Source organism: Rhinopithecus roxellana, chromosome 1 (assembly GCF_007565055.1).
Source record: "Rhinopithecus roxellana isolate Shanxi Qingling chromosome 1, ASM756505v1, whole genome shotgun sequence".
Lineage (NCBI taxonomy): Eukaryota > Metazoa > Chordata > Mammalia > Primates > Cercopithecidae > Rhinopithecus > Rhinopithecus roxellana.
The window spans coordinates 182151377-182177061 of record NC_044549.1 but is presented as its reverse complement, the minus strand read 5'-3'; the positions used below and the strand labels follow the sequence as shown (position 1 = coordinate 182177061).

General features: G+C 50.3%; 1 protein-coding gene across 1 annotated transcript in view; it reads left to right on the top strand.

The window, feature by feature from the left end:
- Positions 1 to 808: 808 nt before the first annotated feature.
- Positions 809 to 25685, top strand: part of RAB6B (RAB6B, member RAS oncogene family) — a 68868-nt gene continuing 43991 nt past the window's right edge. The window contains exon 1 of the mRNA XM_010387974.2: positions 809 to 1562. Within this exon, the coding sequence (XP_010386276.1) occupies positions 1493 to 1562 (70 nt within the window). The 5' untranslated portion in view covers positions 809 to 1492. The remainder of the gene's footprint in view (positions 1563 to 25685) is intronic.

Genomic DNA, 25685 nt, shown 5'->3' with positions numbered 1-25685 from the left:
TCACTCCTTTCTCTTTGTATAACACATGCGTGCACACACCATCGTGTTCACCAACATGCAGATTATTATCTCAAATAAATGCTCACTGAACAGCCATAAACGAACAAGACCGCGCTGTGGCAGAAGAGTAAGGGGCAGCTTTGTTAAACCTCAATTAACCAGCATGCCTTAGGCTCGGGCTGTCCTGGGAGTGTTTCTAGCGCTTGGCTTCTGCTCTTTGCTCTCACCCACTCACAGCTTGGTCTGCGTGCCTCGGATGGACCAGGCGAGTAGAGGCCAAGGAGAGAGGTCGCCCACGTGTCCTCAGATAGCTCATTGTCCAGATACACCTAATTGCCAGGGTGGGGAGTGGCGTTGTCAGCCTGGCGACCCCAGGATCAAGAAACGCAGGGCACTGTACTGTCCTGGAGATAGTGGCACTGGCATTCAGAGTGTTACCTACCGTTCCTTCTCTCCCATGGGGCAGGTTATGATTTAGCATAAAATGATCCAAATGAGCAGCTGGTTTGAGGTAGGCGCGCCCTATATTGGCAGCTCCTCTCTCGCTGGCCAGGTCTGTGGGTACCCACAGACCCCACAAGAGGCCGCCCAAATAAACGGTCTAGGCATCGAGAGGGGAGGGCGGGCTAGAAGCCACACGGGGCAAGAGTCAAGCCCCATCTGCGCCAAGTACGCCACGTTTCCCTAGGTCTGCCCGCCCTGAAGCGCCTCGCCACACCCTGGCTCTCCCCCACCTTCGTTCCTTTCCGCCCTGTCGGACGACTGCGCTGTGCATCGGTGTCTCGCGAGGTGGAGGAAGGGACTGGCATCTAGGTTTAAAAGACCAGAAACAAATGTCCCCTGACAATTTCGTGTCATTTTCTGGATTCGAAAGAGGGGTAGAGTGGGGAAGACAGACGCAGCGGGGCAGTGAGAGACGGTCCGACCCGGGGGCCTCTCAGGGGTACAGCGAGGAGGTTCTCTCCTGCCCGGGTGCGGGCTCGGGTGGGCGGTCGCACGGCCCCCAGCCCCGCAGCGCCGCGGGCCCCGCATGACATCAGAGGTTGGGGAGCGCGCAGAGCGCAGGCGCCGGCGGAGGAGGGAGGCGGGAGGGGGCCGACTGGCGCGGCTCTAGAGAGCGCTCCTCCGCCCCGCGCGCCGTCCCTGCGCGCCGTCCCTGCGCCCCGCTCCGCCCGCGCCTCTCTCCCAGCGCCGCGCCTCGGGCGTAAAGAGCGCGCCCCTCGCACCGCAGCCAGTGCTGCCCGCAGCAGCCCAGCCCCAGCCTTCCCCCGCCTACTCCTCCCTCTCCTCCTCCTCCGCCGCCGCCGCCGCCGCCGCCGGACACGCAGCCGCAGGCCGGGGCCGGGACGCAGCTGGGAAGTCAGGGACGCGCGCAGCCAGCCCTTCCCCCTCCGGCTCCCGCACCACCGGCCGCCTCCCCTCGCCCTCCTCCTCTCCCCTCCCTGCTCCTTCGCTTTTTCCTCCTCCTCTCCCGGCCCCGGCTGCCAGCACCATGTCCGCAGGGGGAGATTTTGGGAATCCACTGAGAAAATTCAAGTTGGTGTTCCTGGGGGAGCAGAGCGGTAAGTACCCGGTTTAATCTCTTGGCTTGTTGCCGAGTCGACCCCCGCCGCCCAAGCGCCCACCCCATTGGGACCACCGGCCGCGGCTCGGAAAGGCCCCTCCGTGCCAGGATAGAGGAGAGGGACAGGGATGGGGAGGTCGGGGCCGGCTCGGGCGGGGTCGGACTGGGGAGGGGCCAAGGGTGAGGACGGAGGAGGTGCTGGCGCCCGGGGTGGAGGTGAGGGTGGGGGGCCCGGGGTGCGGGTGCAGGTGCGGCGCCGCAGGGGCTCGGAGGGCGGCGGCTGGCTCCGCCGCGCGGACCAGGGCGTGAAGGACCCGGGCTCGCTGGCTAGCTCACACTGCGGCACCGGCTGCGGGCGACCGCGCAGGTGGCTGGGTGCTGCCGGGGGTGGGGAGAGCGACGGGCGCCCCCCTTGGAGAACGAAGCGAAACTGGGGTCTGGCCGAGCCCCACTCCGCTGCACTGGAGGGGGGGTTCCCTGCGGACCCTGCCGGTAGCCATGCGAAAGGGCACGTCCAGGCGCTGGGACAAATAGCCATCAGGGGAGAAAAGACCGGCACCTGTCTCTGCTCGAAAGAGCGAGTGCAGGCCATGAGGGAACGGGGCGCCTACCTCCCCTATCTCACGTCCGACTGGGCACAGAAGGTTCTAGACCCGGTGCCCTTCGCCGGCGCTCGTTAGCCTCCTTGCTGCTCAGGGGTCTGGGCAATGACAGTGAAGGCTACCCCAACTCGAGGCGATTTGGGGAATGATACAGGGGCACCTCACACCAAGAGGCTGTGAAGTCTGGCTCTGGGCAGAGAAAGGCCCAGGCGACACGCCCTGCCTTGCTTCCCAGCACTCCTCCTGAGAGCATCGGTGGATTCTTCCCACCCCCACCTCCCAGCTCACCGCCCTTCTTGGGGGAGGGGAGGTCACCGTGGCAGCCGGCCAGAGCTGGGGGAGGGGGAGACTGCTTCTCCGCTGCCTTGCTCCCTCCCCAGGAAAACATCTCTGAAAACCAGCGTGGTCCCGAGGCGGGAAGCCCAGATTGAAGAGCAGGGACCCCTCTGCCACCTGTAGGAAGGAGTGGCTTTCGGAGCATCCTTCCAGAGGCCTCTCGAATGGGGCTGTAGGGAGACAAACTGAGCTTTGGTCAGCTCTGCTCTGGGAGAAGGCTATCCTTGCCGGGCAGGACCCCAGAAGGCTGTCCTTGTCGGGCAGGACCCCAGCTCTGGCTCTGCAGACCCTCTCTGACAAGGGGGTCCAAAAGAAAGGCAACTGTGGGAGGACTGGGTGGGCCACGAACAGTGCTACTGTGCTGTGTGTAGATGAGGGTTATGGAGGTCATGTGACTGGCCCCTGTCTGCTGATGCTCATTGCCTGAGATGGATGGTTCAGAGAAGGACGTTAGAAGGTAGTGTCCAGGCCCAATATGGAGATGGGTTTGGGGGCCAGGCTGGGTGTTTCAGAAGATCCTCTCAGTCAACCAGCATTTGCCTTGGATTCTGATTGCCTGTTTTAGTAGATCCCAGTTTCATGGAGCTGACCATTCCCTGTGTCTGGAAGGGATTTTGGTGGTATTCACATCCCAGTGCTAGTCTCACCGGGCCTGGAGTCCTGGGAGATAACCTGCGGGGATCAGGCAGCCTGGGAGTTGAATTCTTAGCTGTGTTGCCTTTAGTAAAATTTGAGGCCTCTCTGTGACTCACTTTCTGTCTCTGAAAAATGGTTGCTTGAAGACAATTCTCTTACTTCTTCATGTTTCCTTAGTGCCTCTCAGTGCCTGGACCCTGGTAGGTTCTCAACAAACATTTGTTTATTCTAAGTCTGCAAAAGCTTTAGAAAGGACTAGGAGTTTGGTGAATAAAGTGTCTCTGGTGAGTTTGAGGGAACATCTGGGCTCCCTCAGAATTCCTCATGAACAGAGACCCCTGCTGGGCTCCGCAGACCCCCTTTGCTCCCAGAACCACGGAAATGATAGCTGAAGTCTAAGAAATGAACCCACCACCTCTCCCACATGTTCAAATGGGAAGTCTGAGCCCCAGGGAACAGGGAGGCCTTGCCCAGAGTCCCAGAGTCCCATTGTGAGTTGCTAATACTTCTGGGCTGGAGCCTCACCTCTCGTTTCCAGTCCAATATTTTTCACTAGTGTGTCATTGTGAAGTAAGTTGACCTTGAATATGGGAAGCCAACAACTGGGGAGCCTCCCCAAGAGGGAGTAAGGGTTGCTTCTGTACGGCCAGGCTTATAGCTGGGGCCTGTGACTGGTAGGAATGAGTAGTTGGTCAGAAGCAGGGTTATGGGCCCTGGGAACATGGTCATTAGAGAGTCACTGCTGTCAGTGAGATGGGCTAGTGGCCACCCTGGTGCCTTCTGTCAGGGAGTCCCAAGGCCCTGAAAAGCCTGTTCCACTTTGTTGCATCGTTAGTGGGTTGTTTTAGGTTTTACGGAGCTTTTGAGTTAGGTAGGGGACATGTGCGTCTCTAAGCCTTATGGGATGGGGAGTCACCTCCACAGCCGCTTCTTCTACCTTGCCTGCACAGTTTTGCATCTGTTGGTCATTTGTGCCAGCATTCTCTGCAGCCTATGCAGTGGAGAGAGCCTCCTGAGGGCTGGCCCTCATGCTGGCCGTGGCTCTTTTTATATGACCTCGGAGGTCCTTTACCTTCTGTACATGGGGGACTTGGGCCCGCTGAGCTCAGTGGAGTCTTTCAGAGCAGCATGGGCTTGCCGATATGAGCCGAGTCCCCTGGAGATGGGCCAGGGGAAGGAGCTGGAGGGATGTGGCTTTATCTTATTTCCTGTGCCTAGCATAATGATGGCTTTTCTCTAGGCTGGTGGGCAACAGCAATGGATTTCCAAGAAGAGTGGTGTGCATGGACCAGGGTGTGGAGCACACTCTGGGCCAGATAATCCTGGGTGGACATCAGGTCTTTAAAGATACCAGGGAACTGGTTTAAATGGGAGGCCCTTGAGAAGCCACTCTGGAGGAAATACCTCAAGCCAGTGAGAGAGCCCCCCTCCTGGCAGCTGTCCCCCTGGCCCATGGAATATAGGCTGGGATTGTGGGAACGGTGCTCTGGATCCAGGGTGAGAGATTTCCTTGTGGCAGGGAGGCTGTGCAGTCCCACTGGTGCCAAATGGTTCTCTGGGCCACTGGATATGCCCTTCTGCTGATGGCAGTGGTAGGAGACATGGGGGGTGACATACATCAGTCCCAACTGGGGCATTTGATGGCGTCCGAGAAGACAAGAAGGAGCAGGTGTTTGAGGAAGGAGAGTGGGCCTGTGGGACCTACATCTTCCTCCTAAGCTGTAATGGCATTCTGTCGGCTTTTAGGCCTCACTCGGTACATCTCAGTGTGTGTGGTGGGAAGGGAGGGTCAGGGATGTGTCTGCTGTGCACTGTCTTCTGACCTCCCCTTCCCCAAGACTCTTCCAGCAAAAGCAGAAGGATTGGATGGAGATGCAGAAGCTCTGTCTGCTTTGCTAGCTGAGGCCAGCAGGCCAGTTTCTCACTCTGACCAGCCACCTGCCTGCCCTGCCCCTGGCATTGTGCTGCTGGAGGTGCTGTCCATGTTGAGCATAATGTGAATAGCATTCCTTGGAGCTGTGCAATGAAGCGACCCTGCAGGCAGCTGCCTTTTGGTTGTTCTGTTGTTTAGTCATTTGTTCATGTATCTTTCCCTCCTGCTCCTTCTCTCTTCTGTCCTCCCTCCGTTATCTGTCTATTTATTTATTCTTTGAGCGTATTCCTGCCCTCCTGGAACTTCTAGTCTGCTGGGAACACAGACATTTGTGGATATAATTATAGTAAAGGTCTATGAGAGTCATGATGAGAGAAGAACAGCTGCTACTGGGGCCTAGAGCAGGGGCACCTGACCCGCCTCTGGGGGCTGATGTCAGAGGCAGCTTCTGTAGGCTACCAAGGGATGCTTCTATAGGCAGTAGGCTGCTACTACTTCGTCTTTGGGCTGTGTGTAGAAAGTAGGTCTTGGAACGAGCCCACCCTACCCCAAGGGCCTTGCCTGTTCTGTTCTGCTTTGTAGAAAGTACATGAGGTGGAGGTTCAGGAGGACAAAGGTGACTCTCAGGTATCTGGCTTGCTGGTACCGAGTAGGGGCTGTCCCTGCACTTTCAGCCCATTCCTCTGTGGTTAAGGGTTGATGATCATTCAGTGGCCTCCACTGCCTGGAAGGCTTACTCCTCTGCCCACAGCCTGACCCATCCTGACTCCTGCCCTCCCACTGGCCACACCATGGAACATCTGCCCTCCTGCAGGGAGCCCTTCATCGGCCTGGTAGATGTGCCAGCAGCCCCTCCTAGCAAGTTTCCTCCTCCCAGCAATTTCCAGACTTACCCGCTCTTAGGTGCTCATTTCCACTCCTGCTCCCCGGGCTACCAGCTCGCCTGGCCACACATTGTGGCATAGCTTTGGTTTTCTCTGAACATCGCTTAAATACAATCATATGCTTCACCATGACCTGTCTTCTGTTGTCTCTGTTAGCTAAGGATTTTAAAATGTTAACTTTTTCAGGTACAAAAACCGTAATTGAATTTTAAGTGTCTTCTGAGGACTATGTCTTAGTCATCATTTCACCCCTCCCCACCTGCAGGTGGTTTGTGCTTATTAAATCTCTTGATTTGAAAATGATGAGATTATGCTCGCTGTGTGAGATTTGCTGATGGCCCATCAGTAGATTAAAAGTGAAGGAAGTTGAGGTGGCTTTGAAATAGGATTCCTATTTCACATTCCTGACACCTGCTGCTTTTCAAGCCAGATTTTTTAACCAGCAATATCTAAGAATCTTTTCTGAAGGATTGAATCATTTAACGTTTTTTTTTTTTTTTTTTTTTTTTTTTTTGAGATGGAGTCTTGCTCTGTGGCCCAGGCTGGAGTGCAGTGGTGCAGTCTCGGCTTGCTGCAACCTCTACCTCCTGGGTTCAAGCGATTCTTGTGCCTCAGCCTCCCAAGTAGCTGGGATGCAGACCCACGCCAATATGCCCGGCTAATTTTTGTATATTTAGTAAAGATGGGGTTTCACTATGTTGGCCAGGCTGGTCTTGAACTTTTGACCTCAAGTGATCTGCCCACCTTAGCCTCCCAGAGTGCTGGGTTTACAGGTGTGAGCCACAGCACCCAGCTGGATCATTTAACCTTGGTCATGCCCAACTCACAGTTCATCTCAAAAAACCTGGAGTTCTTGGGGGCACTTCCTCATTCCTAGTGTCTGAAAAAATGCATGAGAACAACCAGACCACCAGAGGTGGAAAGGGACACACCAGACCTCAGCTTGCCAGAGCTCACTTTGAGATCTGGAAGAAATCACCCTGTTGCCCTGATCCTTAGCTTCCTTCTCTTGATTTCTCTCCTCCCAATTTTTCTCCTTTCCTCAGTGGCTGGCATAAGAAGGGGCAGCGTTGTGGATATGGGATATAGACCCAGAACCTTTGCTTTTTTATTTGTTTAAAGAGATGTGTGTGAGTAGAGAGTCACACAGACACCAGGATGAGAATTAACCTGGACTTGGTAGAAGAGGAAGGTGGCGCCTTTAATTTGATGATACATAGCAAGAGAACTTACCAGTAAAGAGAGAAACTTAGAATGTGTTCTGGCTGCGTAGATGTAATAATAATTACTGTCTTTTGCATGATCTGATTATCATTATCATTTGCAGCCCCCAGATTATAATGAATCACACTAAATTATAACAAAATAAGGCTGGGCGTGGTGGCTCACACCTGTAATCCCAGCACTTTGGGAGACCGAGGTGGCAAGGTGGGCAGATCACTTGAGGTCAGGAGTTCCAGACCAGCCTGGCCAACATGGTGAAATCCTGTCTCTACTAAGAAATACAAACATTAGCCGGGCATGGTGGTGCATGCCTATAATACCAGCTACTTGAGAGGCTGAGGCAGGAGAATCGCTTGAACCTGGGGAGGCGGAGGTTTCAGTGAGCCTAGATGGCACCACTGCAATCCACCCTGGGCAACAGAGCAAAACTCCATCTCAAAATAAATATATATATATATACATATACATATATATATATATAAAAACAAAACAACCTTATTGCCCTTTTGTTCCTGATTCTATCCCTAAAATCAGTCTACGAATATTTATCTTTTTTTTTTTTTTTTGAGATGGAGTCTCGCTCTGTCACCCAGGCTGGAGTGCAGTGGCCGGATCTCAGCTCACTGCAAGCTCCGCCTCCCGGGTTTACGCCATTCTCCTGCCTCAGCCTCCCGAGTAGCTGGGACTACAGGCACCTGCCACCTCCCGACTAGTTTTTTGTATTTTTTTTTTTTTTTTTAGTAGAGACGGGGTTTCACCATGTTAGCCAGGATGGTCTCAATCTCTTGACCTTGTGATCCGCCCGTCTCGGCCTCCCAAAGTGCTGGGATTACAGGCTTGAGCCACCGTGCCCGGCCGAATATTTATCTTTATAGGTGTTGCCCCAACATTGCAAACTCACCGGGGACAGGCCCAAGGGTAGTAACATTTGTATCCCATCCAGGCTGCAGATTTCCCCTGTCCTCCCCACCCATGTCGTCCATTGTTGCCAAATGCATTCGCCATTGAATGTGTAGGGCTGTCTGGTTTCAGTGTGGATAATTTTGGGAAATTATTGGACAGAACCACTGGGGAAGGTAAGAGAAGGCTAGGTAGAACAGCAGAATTCGTAAACATTCGGGGTGGACTACTAGGAAAGCTGCCGGGCATTTTCTCTGCGTCTGCCATCCTTTTCCATTTGTCACCACAGGGAAGAGAAGCCGGGGGAGCTCTGGTTGAGGTTGCCAGGGAGAAGTACCAGACACGCCCTGAGATGGACAGCTTTTGTTAGGGCGGAAAGAGAGGCTGCCAGGAAATGGGGCTCCAAGCAGGGCCTGGGGACTGGAAGCCCCTGGGAACTTGGAATGGCAGGCCAGTCTTTGTTTCCTAGAACAAGGGAAGGAAAATATGAAGACTCACAACTCCTAAGGACTCCTAGGATGTTCTTTACCATATCTTGGGGCTTGAGATTTCAAAATTGTTTTCATTATTTTCGTAACTTTTGCCCTAAACAAAGTAAGATCTTTTTTAAAAATATTGACTGATATACGTAACTTAGCGTTTTAATAAAGTGGTTTATTTTTAGTAGAAAAACTTATTCTGATCTCTTGGTAACAAGGCCAGAGGGAGCCCAGGTGACCAGATCACACGCTCTGGGCCAGCCATCACCTGTCCCAAGGGGCTGACATACCTAAGGGACAGGCCCAAGTCCTGAGGAGGCAGATGATACCTCACCCCTGAGGGCAGAATAGAGCTTTCAGAGCAAAGGTTACTTCCAGGAAATGCATAAAAAGAATGGCAGCCCGTGTCCTTCCTCATGTGAGTTCACTCACGTGGCATTTATTGAACATCCTCAATGCCGGAGGCTCCACACAGGGCACTTTTTATCTTCCCAACCACCCTGTGATGGATATGAGATCATCCCTGTTTTGTGGGTCAGGAGGCAGAGGCTCAGAGAGAGCTGGCCCTGCCGAAGGACTATGAGTGTGGCAGAATTAGAATTCAGACCTAGGTCACTGTGAGAAACACAGTGGACTGTCGGACCTCTTGCCTAAAAGGCAGGCTCTGGCCCAGGACTGGAGTGGAGGAGACAGAAGAACACTGAGGTCTTCTGGACACGAGGTCTGCTGTGCATGACTTGTGGGGAGTGTTTGTGCGAAGCTCTTTGCTAAAGAGGAACCTGCGGGGCCCTGAGCAGGGAGGAGGGAAGCAGGGTCTCTGTGTGGGAGCTGCTGGAGCTGGTCTTGCACAGCAGGCACCCTGTTCTTCCATGGAATGAACTGTTTATTTGGGGTGCTTTGAAGGGAGTTGATAGAGCCTATGGGGGCAGCTAAATCCCCCCCAAGTCAGCCCTCAGCCCACTGCCATGGTTCTAGCTGAGAACTAATTACTAACCAGGGAAGAACCAATTAAACTAAACGGCTGGTTCCCACCTACTCTGGGGTAACCCTTTCCTGGCCACATCCTCCTTCCTGGCTTGGAGATACTAGGGCCCTGGAGACCCTGATTCTATCCCCGGTCTGCCACTGGCTGGCCGTATGTTGGATAAGCCCCAGCCCATCTCTGGCTTTTTCTGTGTATCCCCTCAAGGCTACAGGGCTGGGTGACCCCTTGGGCCAATGGAGCTCTAACTCTGCCAGCTCTGAGTATGAGGCCAAGCCAATAACACTCCCAGCCTGGAGACAAGCATGCTGCTGGTAAGTGGGGCTGCAGGAGTGAGGTGTGGGATCAGGGGCTCTGCCGACTGTTGCCCCCAGAACTGCACTGGGTCCCACATGCAGGATCCTCTCCAACCTACCACCTCCTCTCCTGGGAGGCATTCCTGGCCCACCTACACCTTAGTGCAACCCTCCCTGGGGGCACAATGTGGGGGAGGGGCACGCTGACTCCCCTCTCCTGATGATGTGCTTGGCTCTGGTTGCCAAGCAACAGGGATGGGGCTGTCCTGCACTTCTGCTTCCAGGAGGTGTTTCTTCCACACAGAGAGGAACCATGATGAGGACGACAAGGCAGGTCACGCATCCCAGGTGCTCCTAGCCCAGGGGCCCCCCTTTCCACAGCCTGGTGGTAGGGGTAAGCTGGGAGGGCAGGGAAAGGGCAGAGCCAAGAGGGGTATATGGTGTCCCCAGCAGACCAAGGAGGGCTTGGAGACCCGGCTGCAGCTCCCACTCCCACCCCATCACCGTAATGGTCCTCCTGCATCCTGGGCTTCCACCTCAGCCCACCCCTCTGCTGAATGGATGGTGTTGGTATGCAATGGCACCACCTGTGCTCATTTTCCTCACCTGTGCAGGAGGGTGATCATTACCTAGTTGGGATTCCAGGAAGATCAAGTGCATCTATACATGGCATGTGATTAAAGCTCACATGATAAACACTCAGCTCGTTGTTAATGAAATAGTAACAGCAATCTCCATCTCCTCCCTCCTTGCAGAAGTAGGGTGCAAACTTTTGAGAATTATTGATCATTTCTATATTGTGAACTGTGGGGTCCACATCCTCATGATCTGGCAGGAAGAGCTGCTCATCCCGTTTTATAAAGAAAGCGAAGGTCCTGCCAGGTGAAGGCTTTTACACAGATGGAAGGATCCTTCGACTCCCTGGCCAGTGTTTTCCCCAGCTCCCCATCCCTGCTCAGAGACAGGCTGGCAAAAAGTGGGACAGACTCACCATGCCTGCTCGTCTGGGACCACCAAAGCTGCTCAGGGGAAGAGCACCTCATCTTCACAGCTCTGTTACTTCCCCTAAGGAGCTCAGCCAGGGTGTACTATAAGGGCAGAGGCTTTGCAGCATTGGAGTTATATGCCTTCAGGCATGTGAGATAGGCAGTAGTCGGCCCACAATAAGCAGGCAACAAATCTCAGCCAGTGTTAGGATTAATATTACATACACAAGCAAGGCTATGGGTGTGATGTGCTTGGAGGAGTCAGGGAAGGCTTTCCGGAGGAGGTTTTGCATAGTGAGCAGGAACTCACCAGCAAACAAGGGGAGGCATTGAGGGCAGAGGGCCTGGCTGTGCCCAGGCAGTGAAAAGCTTGGGGCTTCTGGGGAATCGGGTGTGGTTCAGGGTGGTGGGATTCTGGTGCAGGTGGGGAAATAGTGGTGGGAGGAGGGGTTGAGCCTAGAGGAGTCATTAGGGTCAGGCCCTGGAGGACCTCCCTGCAGGCAGTGGGGATCCACTGGGGAGTTTTGACCCAGAGGGACGTGCCCATGGATTAGAAGGTGAAGGCAGAATGTGGTCTGATTGGAGGCAGCAGATCCAGGTGGCTGAACTGGGTCAGAACAGAAACATTCCGAGGATGGAATTTATAGAGAGGGCTTGTAAACCTAAGCTTCCTTCCAGTTCTGAAGCTCAGCTCTACTGCAGATGTGTATTTTCTTGATTCTTTCTCTTAGAGTGAGGCCTCAGGAACAATGAAGGATTGTAAGGGAGGGACTATTGTCTCTCTCTGCAAGGCCATACTGTACCCAGATGGACCAAAGCTAGCCCATTTAAACTCCCCTGTCCATCCTATCTCCACAGTGCCCTGGGTTCCCTGACAGCTCTGGCCTTCCATGGGTGTTCTGCGGGACTGTTGGCAGCCCCTCTGGACTCCTCCCCTTCTGCTACCTGCTCAGGTTGGATGTGGCACATGACTAGAAACTGGCCACGGGGTGTGTGAGCCCCCCATCCTCTGGTCATTGGATGTATGAGCCCCCCTATCCTCTAGCCGTTGGATGTGTGAGCCCCTGTCCTCTGGTCATTGGATGTATGAGCCCCCCTATCCTCTGGCCGTTGGATGTGTGAACCCCCCGTCCTCTGGCCGTTGGGTGTGTGAGCCCCCCGTCCTCTGGCCGTTGGGTATGTGAGCCCCCGTCCTCTGGTCATTGGTGTGTGAATCCCCCATCCTCTGGTCATTGGTGTGTGAGCCCCCGTCCTGTGGTCATTGGGATATGTGAGCCGCCTGTCCTCTGGTTATTGGGATATGTGAGCCCCCCCGTCCTCTGGTTATTGGGGTGTGTGAGCCCCCCGTCCTCTGGTTATTGGGATATGTGAGCCGCCTGTCCTCTGGTTATTGGGATATGTGAGCCCCCCCGTTCTCTGGTTATTGGGGTGTGTGAGCCCCCGTCCTCTGGTTATTGGGATATGTGAGCCCCCCTGTCCTTTGGGCACTGGGTATGTGAGTCCTCCATTCTCTGTCATTAGGCGTGTTTGTGCCCTGTCCTCTGGGCACTGGGTGTGTGAGCCCCCCCATCCTCTGGTCATTAGTTATATGAGCCCCCCTGGCCCTGTTATGCAGCCTCCTGTCCCTCCCTGTCTCACTGGACTTCTCTTCTAGTGGACACTTGATCACTTCCTTTGCTTTCTTAGATATTTTCCCCTATGCCTGTCTGCTGGATTTCATCACCCCAGCAAGCTCCAGAGTCCCCTAGGACTTGAGAGAGAGCAGCATTGTAGAGGGGAGTGCCCCTTTCCATGCCTTGGAGAACAGAGATCCATCTTAAGCTGGCTGCACAAAAAGCTACGGCTGAAAGCCGGGGGGCCAGAGTGGAGGCAGGGACTGCCGTTTTGAACCCTCCCCTAACCCAGAGAGGGCAGCCTGTTCAGGCCAATTGGTACAGCCCCTTGCTCACGGGTCAGCTCGTGATCTACTAAGGCTTGAAACCCCACCTTCCAAAGGCCTGATGACTTTTGCTCCCTGCCCTTCCTGTGCTTCTACACAGGCATTGCCCATTGGAGGTGACTGAGCACCACCTGGGTATTCCTTTGCCATTGTAGCTGGTGCATGGAGTTATCCTAATTTTGCAGCATCAATGATTACAGCATTTTTCAGTCACCACCCTTGGCCTCTTTGAGCAGTGCCAGGTTGTCTATGAGTTCACAGTGGGTAAAGAGAGCTGCCCCCTCATCTTGGTGCTCAGCAGAGGTGGCTCTTCTGCCTGAAGCAGCTGGCCCAGAGAAAAACTGGTTTGGAAAGCTGGGCCACAAACAACTCAGCCAACTTTGACCTGTTCCACCCTCCTCTGGTCCCTCCATTTCCCCCAACCCTGGAGCAGGCAGGAGGAGGACCATTCTGGCTCAGGATTGGAGAGCAGCAACTTTGGCCTGTGCACCAGAAACAAGTCCCTAGAGATAAGGAAAACCTTTCTCTCTGGGAGTGGCTGTGCTAATTCTGAGAAAGGTAGAGAAAATGTTCTCTTCTGACCCTGTTTGTGAGTGGGGGAATAAACACTGCATAGACTAAACAGTAAGTGAGGCACTTAGAACACATTTCTTGTTTCTTTCCCCTGTCTAGTAAAGGGAGAGGGCTAACAGGGCAAACAGGGGAAGCAAGGGGCACTGGAGAAGAGAGATCTACAGAAGTGCTGAGACCAAAGGGAGAGGCTCACAGACACTGCTTCCTACCAGACCCAGACGGGGGCTTGTTGTTTATGCACAGGGCCCTTGGGAGCCAGGGTAGGTCAAGCTCCAGGGGGGGTGCTGTCCATCCCAGGATTCTGACCAAATTTAATTAAAGGCTGGAGGTTCCCGTGGAGCCACTGATGAGTATGGGGGCACAGGACAACGTGACCAGTTCTGTGTTTGCGTGGAGGACAAGATGAGGAGCTCCAGCACAGCAAAGCAGGAGGAATGAAAAGAGAGAATGGCTCTTACCTTGCCTTGGAGGTTGAGGGAGGGTTTTTTCCCAGCACACTGCCTCTGTGCTGCCAGCATTGGCTTTGAGGAAAAGACTGAGCTTTGTCTCTTCCTCCCCAAGGCTGTCTGGCTCTGCCCCACCCTGCCCAGGGTCTGGAAACAGACCCTGAAGTTCCCAGACTGTCTCTGGGCTGCTGCGAGTAGAGTCAGGGCTTGGCACTGGGTAATCTTCATCTGGTTCTGCACTTCTCAGAACAGAGAAAACCTCCAAGGGTGTCCTTAGGGGGAGAAATCACTCCCAAATTTTCTTAGGGATATTAACAAATCCTACTTGTAGCACCAGGATCTGGAAATTCTCCCCTGATTCTGATTCATTAAATGCCCCCTCCGTCCCCTACATTCAACCCAAACACTGCGGGCTGCTGCCCAGGTTAGAAGTGAACTGGAGACCTGAAGAGGTACCTAGCCTAGCCGCCTGACCCTGGCTCTCACCCATCTTTATCAGAAGAGGATAGCATCCCAGATGTTGGGCCAGAAGAACTCAGCTCCTCTCCTGCCTCTCTCATGTAGCAAGAAGTCCAGTCTCAGCTGGAGGTGTGGTCTGGGCAGCTGTGTCTGCTGGTCCTTCCACCTCTGCCTGGGGGAGGGCTGGGTGCAATGTGGGAGAACTGGATGGAGCAGCATGCAAATGCCCAGTGAAGTACACAGGCAGGACTCAGCCTCTGCCCCGGCCAGCTAGGAGCGCTTTAGTCTTAAGGCAGAGACCGGTGAGGTTTTCTTCCAGGTGATTAGCCAAGTTTGCCACAGTAGGAGAAAAGGCAGACGTGTAGTAAAGAGTAAAGGCTGCATCTCTTAGGAACCTGACTGTGAGATGGTGTGGTAGACACAACCTAAGGTGACCCCAGGTGAGTCACACCGTTGCATAGGCTCCTTTCCTGAGTGCGGATGGAATTTGTGACTTGCTTGTAGCAAATACAGTGTGGCAAAGGTGATGGGTGGCGTTCCTTTCATCAGTTTATGTGGCAAAGGTTCAAAGGTGATGGGATAGTCCCTCTCATGATTATGTTTCTTTATGAGACTCCTTTTGCTGGCCTTGAAGTAAGCAGCTGTGCTGGGAGAGGGCCTGTGAGGGGGTCATGTGGCAGGGGATGTGGGTGGCCTTCAGGAAATAAGAGCAGCCCCTGGGAGAAAGTCCTACAACCACAAGGAACCAAATTCTGTCAACAAGCACCCAAGCTTGAAAAATGACTCCCTGATCCAGAAAGAAATGTAGCCCAGCTGACACCTTGATTACATCCTTGTTACATGCTGAGCAGAGGACCCAGTTAAGGCATGTTCAGACTCCTGACCCATGGAAACTGTGACATAATAAATGTATTAATATATTGTTTTAAGCCGCTGAATTGCTGGTATTTGCGAATACAGATAACTAATACAGATGGGATGAAGATTTTAGAGGAAGGTGACACCTGAGATGGTCTCATTTTACACATAAGGAATTGGAGTGTCCAGGAGGAGCAGAGACTTGTCCCAGGTTAAGTAGCCAGCCTGGTCCAACCCATGAAACACTCACTGGGGTCAGGCCTTGGTTCTTGATCTGCTATTGTTCTTTCTTCCTGTTCTGTCTTTGTGTTTTGAGTAAACCCTCCTTCTTTCTAGGCCTCATATTTTTCCTCTGTGGCATGCAGGGCCAGACCAGACATTCTGTAGGCCCTTCTTGTCATGACCTGGTTTTCTGGGGCTACTCTGATCATCTGTGATCCTTCTAGAAGCTGGGCTTCCAGGCTTTAGTATGGTTCACTCTCTGCTGCTCCTTGGCACTTCCCATGTTGTATGTTTCCATTTGGGCCTCATGACATGGGGACACATTGGTAAGCCTTCTGGGCTCAGATTGGTGGCAAAAGCAGGAGTAAGAAGAGCAGTCTCTGAGGTCTGTGCACCAAAAGAGATAGCATCTGGCCCTGACCCTGGTGCTATGTGATCCTGGGCAAGCGGCCCCTCTTCTGTGGCCACTCTTTGCATCTCCTCTGACAAGATCAGCTACAGTCTCCTCTATGGCTCATCTGTGGTGCTGCTTTTGAGAAAGGCTAACCTTAGGGACCGAGAGCTTGCAGCATGGGGATGGGTGAGCCTGGCCACCATCTCCTTGCCCTGGTGCCCAAGCATCCAAGTCCAGGAGGGGCATATGTGGACATTGACATAGCTCCCCTTGATCCATCCCCCAGCCTGGCCCTCTGGTGACCCTGATGCCTGACCAGCAGTCTGTGTCCATAAGGGCTAGAGACACAGTGGGCCTCCTGGCCTGCTGGGTGGTCCTGTGCCTACTCCCAGGCCCAGGGTCCTTGGGATCTAAAGTGCATTTTCCACCCCAGAGTCAGTGGTTTTCATCTCTAAACTTCACTGGAAAGGCCATCCCTACTCTGGAATCAATGCTGAGCAGGTGACATTGAGTCCTTCTAGGGACAGGAGGAGGGTTCTTTCTGTTGACTGAATGAGGAGGTCTAGAAATTCACTCTGCCCCTTGTGCTGCCCTCACCACCTGGCTTGGCCGGGGCAGGGGCTGGGCCTGTGCCCTCCTCCTTGGCAAAGCAGAAAGGTTGAGCAGCAGTGAGCAGGCTGTGTGAGGGTGTATGGAAGGACAGGAAGAGAAGCTGGGGCTGCAGAAGTGCAGGGACAGCGCCCTATGTTCATGGAGACCACAGGACCCCCTGGGTTAGCAGGTCAGCACTACAGCTGCCAAGGCCAAGAGTTCCTCTGAGAAGGGGACGGGCGTCTGGTATGATGCCTTGCCTACATCAGCCTGCGGTCTGGAGTCCTCCTTCCACTTGCCTGAGCAAGCTTAGTCTCATGGCCAGGCCACAGCTGTGTCTTAGGTCCAGGTGGAGAGATCCTGCTCCTTTTTGAAGCTGCCAAGGGTATGTGAGAAGGCTCAGCAAGGCAGAGAGGACTCAGAACATGAGTGGGCTAACCACAGAGGTATGCAGTCTATACAAGCTGTTTGGTCAAATCTCAGGTGGTTTTCAAGTAACCCTGAAGGTATTGCCCTTGACTGTCAGTCCTCATAGCTAAGACACCAGGGAAACTAGAGTTCCTACCCACACCAGGGCCTTTGGTGCCTGCTGAGTTGAGCAAGTACACATGTGTATATATGTATACTTGCATTCTTCTCTGTGCATGTGCACACGTGGTGGTTACATGAACCCCAGCCACTGAATTGATTGATCCAGGCTTTCTCTATCTCCTGGCCTGTGATTAGAGGGACACATAGCAGTTCTGCAGTGCCCAGCTAGTCCTGGTCTTTCGTGAATCCTGAGTTGATGCCAAGTACAGTTATATTCCAGTTCCTTAGGAAAATTTCATGCTGACCAGAATGTTTAATCAGTCAGAATAAGCCATTTTCTGAATGTGCCAGGAATCTAAGAAACAGGGATGTGTGCACGTAATTAAAATAATTACCATTTTTTCTTTAACTTTTTATTTTGACTCACTTTTAGGATTGTACAGAGACTTTACATATGCCTTTCACCCAGATACCCTGAATTTTAACTTGTTACTGCTTTCATAGAATTCATAACAATTCTGTGAGATAGGCATTTTTATCCTTACTGGATGTATGAAGAAAGCGGAGCCTCAGAGAGAATAGGAACTAACCCAAGATCACACAAGAAATGAGTGGCAGAGCCAGGATTAAAACCTAGGTCAGTCAGACTTTAGTGCACATGCTGACCACATGTGATCTAAGTGTGAAAGTGCAGGTATACTGCTCCTTCTGCCCAAAGAGCTTTCTTTCTTGTATTATTGATGTGTTAGCAGTGAATTGTCTCAACGTATGCCTTTATTTCACCTTCATTTCTGAACGATTTTTGCTAGGTATAGAATTCTATGTTGACAGTGTTTTTCTTTTAGTATTTCAAAGGTGGCACTTCATTTTCTCCCAGTGTGTGTAGCGTCTGACAGGGTAACAGATATTTCTCTATGTTTTCTTAGGTCTGTGATCTAATATATTGCTGCTAATTTTGTTTAAATAGTCAATTATCCTTTAAAGAGACTCAAATAATAAGAGAAAGATCTTACATACCCATGTAGTGACCATTTCCTGCATTCATCATTCCATTGTATAAAACCGCATTTCCATCTGGTTTCATTTCACTTCTTCCTGAAGTACTTTCTTTAACATTTCTTGTTGTGAGGGTCTGCTGGTGATGAATTCTGTCAGCTTTTGTATGTTTGAAAAAGTCTTTATCTCACCTTTGCTTTCGAAAGATGTTGTCCCTGGACATAGAATTCTAGGTTAGCAGGTTTTTTCTTTCAGTACTTTATAGATATTGCACCATTGTCTTCTTGCTTGCATTGCTTCTGAGGAGAAATCTACTGTCCTTTTTATGTTTGTTTCTCTGTACGTAATGTGTCTTTTTTTCTCTGACTACTTTTATGATTTTTTTCTGTATCACTGACTATGCAATTTGACTATGATGTGCCTTGCTCTAGTTTCCTTTATGTTTCCTGTGCTTGGGGTTTTTGAATCCGTGGATGTCTAGTTTGCTTTAATTTTGGAGTATTTTCAGTCATTTCTTCAAATATTTTTTCTGTCACTGCCTCTGCCTTCATCCTTTGAAGACTCCAATTACATGGATGTTAGACCACTTGACATTATCATAGAGCTTACTAGTGTTCTGATCATTTATTTTCATTCTTTTTTCATCATGTTTCGCTTCAGGTAATTTTTATTACTGTCTTCAGGTTCATTGATCTTTTCTTCTGCAACATCTAATCTGTCTAATCATGTCAGCCAGTAGTTGTTACCTCTGGAAGTTTGATTTGTGTCTTTGAAAATCTATTTTTTCCCCTGTGTAACTTCTTAAACATACTATACTATATGTTATTATACTAAGATATAGTATATAACATATATGCTATATATAACTAAGTTATATATAATATATAGTAACTAAGTTGTATATAATATATATTATATAACAGTTATATATAAGAACTATTTCTTAATATCTTTGCTAATTATAACATCTCTGTCAGTTTAGGGTTGGTTTCAGTTGATTGTTTTTTCTCCTCTTTGTGAGTCTGTTTTCTTTTTTACATGCCTGATAATTTTTTATTGGATACCAGACATTGTGATTTTGCCATGTTGTGTGTGGATAGTTTTTCTATTCCCATAAATATTCTTAAGATTTGCTAGCTGTGGCCAGAGTAGGGCTCAGTATATGGCTAGTTATTACCCATTATGAGGCCCTGCCCTTCTGAGAACTCTCCCCAGCATCCCGTGAATGATGAGACTTTCTGCTCTGGCTGCTGGGAATGAGCACTGTCTCCAGCCTGGTGTGGATGCCAAGCACTGTTTCCTCTAGTCCATTTGGGCAGTCTTTCCCCAGTCTCAAGTAGTTTCCTCATACACATTTGCTGATCAGTGCTCAGCTGAAGGCTTGAGGGAAACCCTTTGCAGGTCTCCGCAATTCCCTTTCTGCACCTCCCTCCTCTCTGGTATTCCATCTTCTGAACTCTAGCTGCTGTGTTTTCTCTGAGCCTCAGCCCTATCCTCTCAACCTAGGGTGTCCACTGGGTTTCATCTGGGTCCCCACTCCCTGTGCTGTGGCCTGAAATGTTCTGAGGGCAGTAATCTGTGGGGCTCCCCTCCTTTGTTTCGTGTATCTCAGGGGTTATCATTGCCTAATATCCAATGACTTGAAAATTGTTGCCGGGCGCGGTGGCTCAAGCCTGTAATCCCAGCACTTTGGGAGGCCGAGGCGGGCGGATCACGAGGTCAGGAGATCGAGACCATCCTGGCTAACACGGTGAAACCCCGTCTCTACTAAAAAATACAAATAAACTAGCCAGGCGAGGTGGCAGGTGCCTGTAGTCCCAGCTACTTGGGAGGCTGAGGCAGGAGAATGGCGTAAACCCGGGAGGCGGAGCTTGCAGCGAGCTGAGATCCGGCCACCGCACTCCAGCCTGGGCGACAGAGCAGGACTCCATCTCAAAAAAAAAAATTGTTGTTTCATATATCTTGTCTGTCTTTTGGTCGTTTCAGGTTAGAGGCTAAATCTGGTCTGTGTTACTCCATTTTGACCAGAGCTAAAGTCTTGGGACTTTTGTTTTTTTGTGTATTCATTTGTTTGTAGGGAACATCAGTCTGGGCAGGCAGTGTTGTGTGGTCTGGTTTATCAGCCTTGATTTTCATCTGGGATTTTCATCCAGTTGATTGTATAAATGTGTAGACTTCCCCTTTAAGTGGCAACAAAATTTCTGCACTCTAGACTCTTTTTGAGAACTTTCTGCTGCCCAGCTCTTATAAAAAGCTCAATATTGGCAATTGATGGAATTTAATCTCCTGAACACTGTGAATCTTACTGTTGGTCGTACTTCTTTTTTTCTCCTTTGACTGCCAGAGAGCTTAGACAGTTTCTTAGTCTAACTTCAATAATTAGGGAAGATTTTTCAAGATTTTTTTTTGTAAGCAAATTTTTGGTCTAGCTTTCTCTTTTTAGCTTATGTAACTTTTGCCTTATATTTTATCTCTCCTGGCATTTGTAGTTGTGAATAAGTGAGAGAAGCTCTCTCTATCCAGCAGATTTGAGCAAACAGTGAATGTATTAGAGGAATGATTGGGAAGTTCATAGAATCCGTGGGAAGGTCAGAGATCTGAGCTTGGAGCAGCAGCCCGAGTCATATAGAACTGGTCCAGGGGAAGACACAGCTCCTATGATGGGTTCTGGCAGGTGCCATTGTTGAAACGCACATCATGGCTGCCCCTGAATTTAGAATCCAGAGGGAATTCTCTGTCTCACCAGATTCATATCAGTTGAATCTGGTAGTCTTGCGTGAACATCTGTTGGGAGAAGGCTCAGTTATGTGCCTACAAAATAGCTGCAAAGGAGGCTTCTACACTGGGGAGAATGGTTTTGGACCTCCCCAAACACAGTAGGGATATTCAGAGGGACTGGGAGGCTATTCATTGTTTTGATATATAGCTACTTTATTCTGATACTATTTTAAATAATTATGTTTTCAAATCTTATTTTCATGAGTCATAAGTACAAGTACTCCTTGTGCACAGTAGTCGCATTCCGGATAGCACTGCCTCTCCCTCCACACCCGTGCATTTGGTTCGCCTCTGCCTGATTTTGAAGCTGGGGTTGACTCTTGGCTACAACATTTCTTAGGGTAAGGTAATGGGATGCACTAGGGACAATCCATTTCCCTACCTGCTACAGTCAAGTCTACTGTGAGGACTAATGACGTGAGCAGCGTACCCCAAGTCATTAGTCCTCACAGTAGACTTGACTGTAGCAGGTAGGGAAATGGATTGTCCCTAGTGCCCTGAGCGTCTGCTTCAGGCCGGGGGACAAGAGGAAATCTCAAGTCAGGTATGGACTCTCAGTTTAGAAGCCCCAGGACAGGGATGATTTGCAGTGTCCTGAGAGCTCATGAGGCCCTGCAGGAGGATGGAAGGACTGAGGCCAAGACTGGTGTGCAGGCTGGGCCTAGGGGCTTTAGAAAGTGAAGAAGAAAAGCTGGAAATTTCAAGTATACGTTATTATTAATTGGAGTCACCGTGCCATATAGTGGGTCTCCAGAACTTACTTCTCTTATAACTGCAAATTTGTACCCTTTAATCAGCATTTCCCCACCTCTGACCCCTGGTAACCACCCTTCTACCCTCTGTTTGTATGAGTTCTACTTTTTTAGTTTCCACATATAAGTGAGATCATGCAGTATTTGTCTTTCTGTGTCTTGTCGAGTAGATCTTAGGTATTCTTATCACACACACACACACAAGCATGTAATTATGTGAAGCAATTAATATGTTAATTAGCTTGATTGTGGTAATCATTTCACAATGTATATATAGTCATGTGCTGCATAGCAGTGTTTTGGTTAATGACAGACCACATATATGAAGGTTGTCCCATAAGATTATAATGGAGCTCAAAAATTCCTATTTTTGCCTATTCCTATTCCAAAGATTGCCTATGCTATACTCTATGTTGTTATTTTAGAGTGTACACCTTCTACTTGTTTTTTTTGAAAAAGGTAACTATAAAAACAGCCTCAGGCAGGTCCTTCAGGAGGAATTCCAGAAAGCAGTATTGTTATCACAGGAAATGACAGTGCCATGTGTGTTACTGCCCCTGAAGACCTTCTGGTGGGAGACGTGGCGGTGGAAGACGGCGATGTTGGTGATCCCGACCCCATGTAGGCCTAGGCTAATGTGTATGCTTGTCTCTTAGTTTTTAACAAAAAAGTTTAAAAAGTAAAAAAAAAAATTTAATAGACAAGAACATATAGAATAAGGATACAAAGAAATAATTTTTGTATAGCTGTACAATGTATATATTTTAAGCTGTTATTACAAAGAGTCAAAATGTTAAAACAAATTAAAAAGTTTATAAAGTAAAAAAAGTTGTAGTGAGCTAAGTTTAATTTAGTCTTAAAGAAAAAAATTATTAAATAGATTTAGTGTAGCCTAAATATCCAGTATTTATAAAGTCTATTGTCATGTAATGTCATAGGCCTTCACATTTACTAACCACTCACTGACTTGCTCACCCAGAACAGCTTCCAGTCCTGTGGCTGTATTCATGTTTTATGTTTTATACCGTACTTTTACTGTACCTTTGCTGTTTAGATATGTTTGGATACGCAAATACCACTGAATTACAATTGTCTACAGTGCTCACTGCAATAATGTGCTGTGTAGGTTTGCAGCCTAGAAGCAGTAGGGTACCATTATAGCCTAGATGTGTAGTAGGCTGGACCATCTAGGTTTGGGAAGCATACTTTATGATGTTTGCACTACGGCAGAATCACCTGATGATGCATTTCTCAGAACTTATCGCTGTCATTAAGCAAAGCATGACTATAGATAGATAGATAGATACATAGATAGATGACCCTTGAACACGATGGGTTTGAACTATGCATATCCACTTAAAGGTAGATATTGTTCAATAAAATTGACACCAGTGTGCCTTCCTGTTCTGCCTCCCTGTCCACCTCTTTCACCTCTTCTCTGCCATTTTTGAGACAGCAAGACCAATCCTTTCCCTTCCTCCTTCTCTTCAGCCTATTCAACGTAAAGACGACAAAGATGACCTTTATGATGATCCACTTTCACTTAACGAACAGTAAATCTATTTTCTCTTCCCTGTGATTTTCATAACCTTTTCTCTAGCTTGTTTTATTATAAGAATATATAATACGTATAACACATAGCTTATTTTATTATAAGAATAGAGTATATAATACATACAACACACAAAATACCTGTTAATCAACGTTTATGTTATCAGGAAGGCTTTGGTCACCAGTAGCCTATTATAATAGTTAAGTTTTGGGGGACTCAAAAGTCATATGAGGATTTTTGACTGTGCAGGGTATCAGTGCCCAGACTCTTGCCTTCTTCAAGGGTCAACTCTATATATATTAAAACATCACATTTTACACCTTGAATATATACATTTTTTGTTTGTTGATTGTACCTCAATAAACCTTGGGGTGGAGGCAGGAAGAGAGGAAGCTAGAGAGAAAAGAAGAAAACCAAAGATGATAGCACCTTGTGCAGGGCAGGAGAGGGGGCTGAGCCCTCCTCTGTGGCAGCCAGGGCTTTGGTCGGGTACCTGAGGATGGGGCCTCTCCCAGCCCAGCTGTGCTGGCAGCATGTTTCTCTGGAATTTGCCTCTTTGTGTTAAAGGTGGAGCCTCTGGGGGAAAAAAGCAGGAGGAGGTCCAGGGTGTTGGTATAGGAAGGAAAACTGAGACTAAATCTTCCATTCTCCAGCCAGTCACCATGTGGAGCCCCAGCAGACCATCATGTCCCCGGCAACCACAGAGCTGCTGAAGGTGTTCAGGAGGAGCTGGAGGACCAGCCATCCTGGGAACACTCCTGTCTAGAATCTTAGCTTACCTGATCACAAGGGACTTTTATTTTGCCTTTCCTTTTTCTGCCCTTGTCCATGTACTGTTATGTGGATGGGATCCTTTAGGATGTACTTGCCCTGTTCCTTCTTGCTGTGATGGGCAGGCTTACTGGGCCCCCTGAGCTTGGATAGAGGATAAGGGTTGGGTGCAGGATAGTGAGACGGGGCACTCAGTGGAGAAGTGAGAGGGTCAGGCATCAGTCCGCCTCCTCGCTGGTGCAGGAGAAGGGCCTGGGCCAGACCAGCCTGTGCCACTGTCTGGCTGACCTCTCCCTCCCTTATTTCGACTCCTCCCTCCCCTCTACCCTCCCCTTTCCGTCTTCTCTGGATCCCTGGGTGAGGCCCAGGCGGCTGAGCGTCCTCTAGCAGAGGGAATTAACACACTTAATTAAAGTGTCCAATGAAGAGCTTTGCATATTTCTTAATTACCATCTGAGTCTTTTGGGGGATGGTTTGAAATGGGGTTTTTCACGTGTTTCCTCATTTAGCCTACGGTGAGCCAGCCAGCCCCTCAGGGCTCTAGTGGGAGCTGCCAAAGATGCATGCCCAGTTTGGGGCTGCCTTTTGGAGCCCAGTGTGGCAGGGTGGGCTGTGGAGCGGGGAGCCTGGCTTGCAAGCTTACCCGCCTTTGAGGAAGAATGGTGCTACACTTTCTATTTGGTGAAAACAGAGCCAAAGGAAACAAGGTTGACAGATATAGCTGGTGTCTCTAACTGTTTTGCTTGTCACCACAGGGCCTGGGGGCCGCACCTCACAGTCAGGCCAGGAATGGTAGACTATGAGCAGAGGTTACAGGGATGGTGGAGGCCTCCCCACAAGGGCCCTGTGCAGCAGGGATGTGAGTAGCCTGGCCTCTTTCCCAGCTGCAGGACAAGAGCCAAGTCCCTCTGCAGGTCCTTCTCAGCATTTATACCAGCAATTCCCACTTCTGTTCTAGAAACTGAGCTGATGGGATGACTGAGTCAGCCAGGTCTCTGCTAGGACTGGGTTACTGGTCTGCACAATGAGGAAGCAGATTTGCCTTTTCAGCGCTGAGGACCACCTTCTGGCAGCTGCAGACATTATCTGAAATGGGCCTGGCTGCTGGGGTCTGGGGGCGAGGGATGCAGAGGTTCTTTCCCTGGCATAAGGACTGTTTTCCTGAAAACACAGGCATCTGAGAACACAGGCATCTGAGAGGTGGGCAGCCCACCAAGGTGGCCTAGAAATGGCAGTGAGTTATGCCACATCTGTCCTGCCTGCCATCTCCTCCCAGAACTCCTGGGGCCCTAGGCCCTGAGCCCAGCTCTGTGAACCCCAGGAGGATCAGGATCCCACTGTTTGGCCAGGAGCTCTGAGGAGCTGGTGTGTGTGGTAAGTGTGGATGCACAGCGAAGAGCAGATTGTGGGCCAGGGTTCTGGCTTGGCTCTGCGAGGGGCTAGCTAGTGGGTGGTGCACCTTCTGCCAGGTCCTGGCAAACCCTCCATGGAGTCTCTGGCTAAAGTCTGTGCTCTGCCTCCCGCTGTTCCCAGTTTCTGGCCCTTGCAGCAGCCTCTCCACCCACATCCACACCCGCTGTGGAGGCAACAGGGAGGAGAGCTGTCCTTCGTGGAGGGAGGCAGTGTCAGTGGAGGAGTCTGGGGACTTACCGCCCACTCAGCTTTCAGCCTGTGATGTGGGCACAAGACAAGACCAGAAGTTCTCATAGCCACTGACTCCGAAGCCCTGGGTGGATTTGGCGTCACGTGGCAGCTATGGAGAAATGTGGGCAAATGATTTTAAGCAAAGGAATCTCAGCCTCACATGACTGTGGTTTCATTCAGTTCCTCCCCCAGGAATGTCGTTCCCTGTGACCCCCTCATCTCCATCAATCAAGGCTCAGCCCAAATGGTGCTTCTTTCAAGAGGTTACTGTGATTTTCCCAGCAGAGTGGCCTTTCCTTGTATGGGCCTCTCAGGAGACCTTTCCTGTATTGCCTGGCATTTTAGTATTTGGATCTGTGTCTTGCTTCACCACTGGATATGGATTGCTTGAGGCCAGAGGTGCATCTGCTTTGTCAC